This window comes from Glycine max, chromosome 17 (assembly GCF_000004515.6).
Source record: "Glycine max cultivar Williams 82 chromosome 17, Glycine_max_v4.0, whole genome shotgun sequence".
In the NCBI taxonomy this organism is placed as follows: Eukaryota; Viridiplantae; Streptophyta; class Magnoliopsida; order Fabales; family Fabaceae; genus Glycine; species Glycine max.
In genome coordinates this window covers 1,160,346-1,166,647 of record NC_038253.2, presented here as the reverse complement: position 1 = coordinate 1,166,647, position 6,302 = coordinate 1,160,346, and the positions used below count along the sequence as shown (strand labels likewise).

Here is a 6,302-nt window from a genome sequence, read left to right as displayed (position 1 = left end):
TTGGTTACTGATCCATAATCCTTAGGATTAAGGAATAGATATTAGAAAAAAATGGATTTTCTCTCTTCTAATAATTTTTATGCACATAATCAACTATAGAATTCATATCAATATCAATATTCAATATAATTAACAAATAGCTGTTTACTCCCTTGATTCTAAATTGATTGATATTTTAGCATTTTTTTTAAAATTAGATGGACATTTTAAGTTATGAATAAAATATTAAAACTTTTTATTCCAATTTCACCTTTAATAAAATATAACTACTGTCTTGAGATACTTAAATGAATTTACAGAAGTAGGAAGAGTAAAAATCTTTCAGTAAAATTAATAAACTTCTAATAAATACTATTAATATTGCTTTGGAGTAATTGTACTCGTTAATCTGTGAGAGAAAAACCTTACCAACAACATTTGCAACACAATAAGAAAAACCCTTAATATTGCTAGTTGTAACCAAACATGTGTTTCACCTTGTACTTGTAGTTTATTATGTAAACTCGCTCGCTGGCTCCTAGGAAAACCCGCTCCCTCCTTCCCTTTTCTTTCTCTTCCAACTCCAAGCTAACCTCTTTTCCTTCGCCACTGCTTCATCTTCATTTCACTTCCTCGCAATAATCGTTATACTCCTCCACATTGTCTCACTTTAGCCTCCAACAAGCCAGCACGTTAACAACAACACAACACATAATTTCTTTATTATTCCCTTCTCTTCTCACCTACAAATTCACCTCTTCTTGTTTTACACTATAGCATCATGAATATGGTGTCCTTAGTGAAGTACACAGCATTGCCTCTGACCAGCCCTGATTCCTCTAGTCATGTTCCAAGGCCTCAACTCTGCGCGTTACCTTCTGTCCACAATGTTCAACAAAGCACCCAACCCTCTCTCTCTTCCCTCAAACCTCTTTACATTTCATCCACTCAGAACTTTGCATTCAGAAGAAGGAGGGTTCCAGAGTGCCAGGCCTATGAAGCAGATAGGTCTCGGCCTCTAGAGCTTAACATTGAGCTCCCTGATGAAGAAGCAGGGATAGAAGCTACTCAGAGGATTAAAATTGGTTTGTATTTTGCTACCTGGTGGGCTTTGAATGTGGTCTTCAACATATACAACAAGAAGGTTCTCAATGCTTTTCCTTACCCATGGCTTACTTCCACTTTGTCCCTTGCTGCTGGCTCTCTCATGATGCTAATCTCATGGGCCACCAAGGTTGCTGAGCTCCCAAAAGTTGATTTCCAATTCTGGAAGGCCCTCTTTCCAGTGAGCAAAATTTCATTTTTCATTTTATTGCTTTCCACAACTATTCATCAGAAGATTACAAGATTAGAAAGATGCGTCTAGATAAACTTTAATAAGAAGGCTATAAAATTAACTTATAAAAACTAGCGTACCCGGTGTCCAGAGGCTCCTCGCTAATTTATAGAAGCTCTTTCATGGAACTTCTTCAAAAGTTGAGGTGCATAATTTGATTTTAACTTATAAAAATAACTCATTCATTTTATCTTATTCTCTTCTCAGCTTGTGAAAAATAATTTGTCTAAACAAGGCAAATAGTCTTGGATTTGCAGTATTTGCATTACATGATACAAAATAGTGAAGAGATTAGGGGGTAAAAGAAATTATAATAGTCAAACATTAATCTCAATTAATACTTATTGGGAAATTTGAAATTTTGGGAGTGCAGGTTGCGGTGTTACATACAATTGGGCATGTTGCAGCTACCGTGAGTATGTCCAAAGTTGCAGTTTCATTTACCCACATCATCAAGAGTGCAGAGCCTGCATTCAGTGTCCTGGTATCAAGGTTCTTGCTAGGGGAAGCATTCCCTGGGCAAGTTTACCTTTCACTGGTGCCGATTATAGGAGGTTGTGCGCTTGCTGCTGTGACGGAGCTCAATTTCAATATGATTGGTAAACCTATTTAATGATTTAAGTGATTACATGGTTGAAATTCGGATGCTGACAAATTAATAGTGGATAGGATGTTGAATCTCTAATTAGTTTAGTTCATCAATCTTTGTGAGAGTTCAATGCTTTAAGAAAACCTCTTCACATGTTTCAGGGTTTATGGGGGCTATGATTTCCAATTTGGCCTTTGTCCTTCGCAATATATTCTCAAAGAAGGGAATGAAAGGGATGTCTGTTAGTGGAATGAATTACTATGCTTGTCTTTCCATATTGTCTCTATTGATTCTCACGCCTTTTGCCATTGCTGTGGAGGGCCCAAAGATGTGGGCTGCAGGCTGGCAAACAGCCTTGTCTGAAATTGGTCCCAATTTTGTTTGGTAAGTATAGTAGTCTACAAATCTCTGCATGTTAATTTTTTTTCTTCTATTTTCTATCCTTTTTCTCTTCAAATTGGTGGAACTGCAATTTTAGATTTTTGCCCGTATGTATGTATAGTTGGATTGGATTTATATAGAATATAAATATTTAAGAACACGCACTGGGCACATACAGGGCTCAGAACTGGCAATTGGAAACAGTTTTCTAGTAGAATGTGAAACATTCTTTAATAAGGAATAAGCCGTCCATTCTGTAATGTGTGATGAGCAAGGTGATTTACTACAAAAAAAATCAAATAATTGACTATGTCCTAAAGCATGGCTAATGGATCCGTCAAACATTTTATTATATTGATGTTAGCAAATGCTGATTCACAGCCCTTGAATGTCTTTCTTTTCCCTAAAATTTATGATTGCGTTTGTAATTGTTAGGTGTTTGTCAAGTGTACCAAATATCTTTCAATTTATAAGGGGTAATAAAGTTTCGGGAGTCTGAGTGTCGAATTTCCCAAAAAATTTGTGTTGTATTTATCTTGGATACTTTTCAATTTACAAGGGGAAATAAAAGAGAGGGGTAGAACAAACAATAGGAAATAGTAGTAGAAAATTAATAGTAATGGAAAGCAAAAGAATTAAGAACGAAATAATTAAAGAGGAATTTCAATAGAATGTACGTGTTAGGACCTAGCATGCCCTATCTGCTTAGGATGTATGATTTTATGATTTTTCTTTACGTGATTTTATCCTACCTACATCTATTCGTTTACTTGCCCCTGATTTCTCACGATAACAAGCCTATTTTATTTATCTATTTTCCAAATGCCTTTGAAAAGATTCAACAAATAAAATGCATGAAGTCTGAATTCTAGATGTTTGCACAAATGCAAAGGGGAGAAAAAAAGGGAAAAATGATGAAAGAGAGAAGCTAATTTCCTAGAGAAGAGTTTTCAGTTTCCCCTTGGCCTAACTCTCTATTTATAGCTGCTGAAGTGGGTTTTGGGTCTTCGTAAGTTCGCTTAGCGCGACCTCCCTCGTTTAGCGCAGGTAGATCGTGCGCTTAGCGGGTACCTCTCGCTTAGCGCGTTCTCTTTTTTTTGTTCCGCGCGCTTAGCGCGTGTTGCGCATTGAGCGAGAGTACCAACTCTCGTGCTTAATGTCTTGCTTAGTGCTTGTGTCTCCTGTCTCGCTTAGCGTGAAAGCTTTTATATATGCAGCCAAGATTAAACGAAACATCAATTTTTTAACACTTAAGCGCAAATAACTACTAAATAATTATTTTTAAAGAAAATCTTGCTTTATTTTCTATCATCAAAGAGCAATTATTTAGCCGTTATCAGTAATGTTCTATGAACCCAAATTGTTCTTATGTTTTAATTAGATAGTTCTAGAAAAATTCTTTACTGGTCATTTGTGATTGCTGCCAAGTCAAAACCAATCACTTTCTTCATCAAATGTTTAACATTAAATCATTAATTAACTACTGGGTTTTAATTTTTACAGGTGGGTAGCTGCCCAGAGTGTCTTCTACCATCTGTACAATCAAGTCTCTTACATGTCTCTTGATCAGATTTCTCCCTTAACATTCAGCATAGGGAACACAATGAAGAGAATTTCGGTAATTGTCTCTTCTATCCTTATCTTCCACACACCAATTCAGCCCGTCAATGCCCTTGGAGCTGCCATTGCAATTCTTGGTACCTTCCTTTATTCACAGGTACAATTTCGTTTCTTTTATTATCTGTCTGTTTGAGACAAATTAAAAGCAGTGATTAAGAAATTTTCATATCTCTCAACAAGCGAAAATGGAAATCACTATTCTAGTATGCTTTAACCTATTATAAGTGAAAGTTAAAGCATTTAATCTATGCAAGCATAGTCAATAATAGGTTGTGCAGGAGACCCCATTCGGTGATTATATCCCCCTACAGAAGTTCGGCAACATTATATTTGTCCTTCATCCGAAGAAAACTTATATGTTCTAGTTTTGTGTTCTCTATTATGAACTTTCTAAGGCAAATTTGAATTTCATTCACGAGTGAGAGAACATACACTAATACAACTATTGCTGCTTTGCAAGTGGGTATTTCCATTATTTAATGTGTAACATGTGGTTAGATGAATGACCAGAATCACCTGATTATTATTGTTAATGTTTATTTAATTTATACTATGCTCTTCATAAATAAAGTGTCTACTTCTCAATTAGGATAACATTATATATTTATGATACAGCTGATAGGTTTCCGTTAATTATTTGAGCAGGCTAAACAATAAGGTGCAGTTTAGAAGCGGCTAGCTATGTAACACCAAGTAACTCATGACTGGAGCTCCAAGTGTCACTGAAGTGATGAGTGATCACAATTAATTGATGTTACTGAGAAAGTACACACATAATGTGGTCAACAGTCAACAGGACTTGAAGCTGCTTCCTTTGAGGCCGTAGTCACAGCATTTCTAATAATCATTTGATCTAGTTTTCAGTGTAGAATACATGAGCTTTTTGTTTCTTTCCTATAATCCGAGGTTGCGAACAATATATTGTAGTAAATAAGAATGCTGCGACAGAACTGTTAAATGCTGAGGACTTAAAACGATAGTAAAGATAATAAAATTTAGTTGTGGAGTCCTTATCAACCTTGTTGTCCGGTAGGACTAGGACATTAGGAGGAGAGCACCAAACCGGAGAATCATCTCATCTTTCTTGGATAATGCGTTTCATTTTTTTGGGAAAGGTTATAAAAGGAATAAGTTAAAATCCCCATGCCCTTTCATTAATTTTTCTAAGAGTATGTTTGGATGAAACAATTTAAAATTCTAAAGAATTTTAAATTCTGAAAATTTCAAATGTTTCAATTTAAATTTTTTTTATTTTTAAAATTTTGTGTTTGGATTCTTTTATTAAAAGTAAAAGCAAACTTCTCCATCACGCTCTACTTCTATCATCGCATACTCAACGTGATCTTACTCTACCAACAAGGACGAGGATGAAGGCCTCGACGAGTTCCACGACTTTTTCGTCAATCCAAAAATCAGTGACGGAGATTCCAAAATAGTTTAGGTGAAACTAATGCTGGAGTGCACTGTCATCTTAGCTTTACGAGCACATAAGACCTGTGCTTTGACATCGCTGACAGGCTCTCCATCATGGCTTTCTCATCCACCTCGACACAGCTCTTACCTTTGCAAAGAATGACAAGCCAAGGTCAACGTGTGGCTCGTTGCATCATTGATTGACTAGTGATAGGTCAAGACTACAGCGTAAGGGATGCATTGAGGAAAGCCACCAGAGTCTTGAAAGATCACAGAGAAAGAAACCCAGTGACCAGCGTAATGCTCTCATCAAACACGATCAAAAAGAAAAAGTTCAAACTAGAGAATTTGAAATTCTCTCTCTTGAAGATAGAATTTAAAATTCTATTCTTTTAACCAACTAAAATCCTTTTTAAAATTCTAAAATTTTGAATTCCTTTTACTAAAATATTCAAACAGTTACTTTTAATAAAAAAAATTAATTTCTCATAAAAAATATATTACCTAATTAAATTATTCTATCCAAACACACTAAAGGCAATTTCATGAAAGTCATGTCCCTTCATTAATTTTCTTTAATTATAAGCGGGATTAGCTCCATAAACTAATCATATTATCCAATAATAGATAGTAATAATACTTGTGGAGTTGTGATATTCAACTATTAGTATTATTGATATTATTTTAATTCAGTTTTAAATTATAAGGTAGATAAGTTAGAGTATTTTTAGTGATGGTTACTATATTAATTGGATTCTTCAACAACTTTCACCAGAGCACAAGGCAATAACTGTACGGTGGAAGATGAGATCTTGCGAAAAAATTCTGAAGATTTCAATTTTTTTAATAAAAAATCAATCGTGCTTAAGAAAAAGTGAAGGAAACGTTACAAAAAGAGATTTAAGAACAAACTAAACTCTACCATTAAAACAAAAAATAAGGAAAAAATTTATGCACACCTGACATATAAGAATCCATGAAAAA

General features: G+C 34.9%; 1 protein-coding gene across 1 annotated transcript; it reads left to right on the top strand.

The window, feature by feature from the left end:
* The first annotated feature begins 487 nt into the window (after positions 1-487).
* On the top strand, positions 488-4,922 carry LOC100820126 (glucose-6-phosphate/phosphate translocator 2, chloroplastic). Its single transcript, XM_006600251.4, has 5 exons — positions 488-1,264; positions 1,689-1,914; positions 2,066-2,288; positions 3,789-4,002; positions 4,551-4,922. The coding sequence occupies exons 1-5, from the start codon at positions 761-763 to the stop codon at positions 4,560-4,562; spliced, it is 1,179 nt and encodes a 392-aa protein (XP_006600314.1). The 5' UTR covers positions 488-760; the 3' UTR covers positions 4,563-4,922.
* The last annotated feature ends 1,380 nt before the right edge of the window (positions 4,923-6,302 follow it).

Coding starts and splice junctions, on each gene's coding strand:
- LOC100820126 (XM_006600251.4), top strand. CDS start 761: ATGAATATGGTGTCCTTAGTGAAGTACACAGCATTGCCTCTGACCAGC. Junction 1,915..2,065: donor GCTCAATTTCAATATGATTG/GTAAACCTATTT, acceptor CACATGTTTCAG/GGTTTATGGGGGCTATGATT. Junction 2,289..3,788: donor ATTGGTCCCAATTTTGTTTG/GTAAGTATAGTA, acceptor TAATTTTTACAG/GTGGGTAGCTGCCCAGAGTG.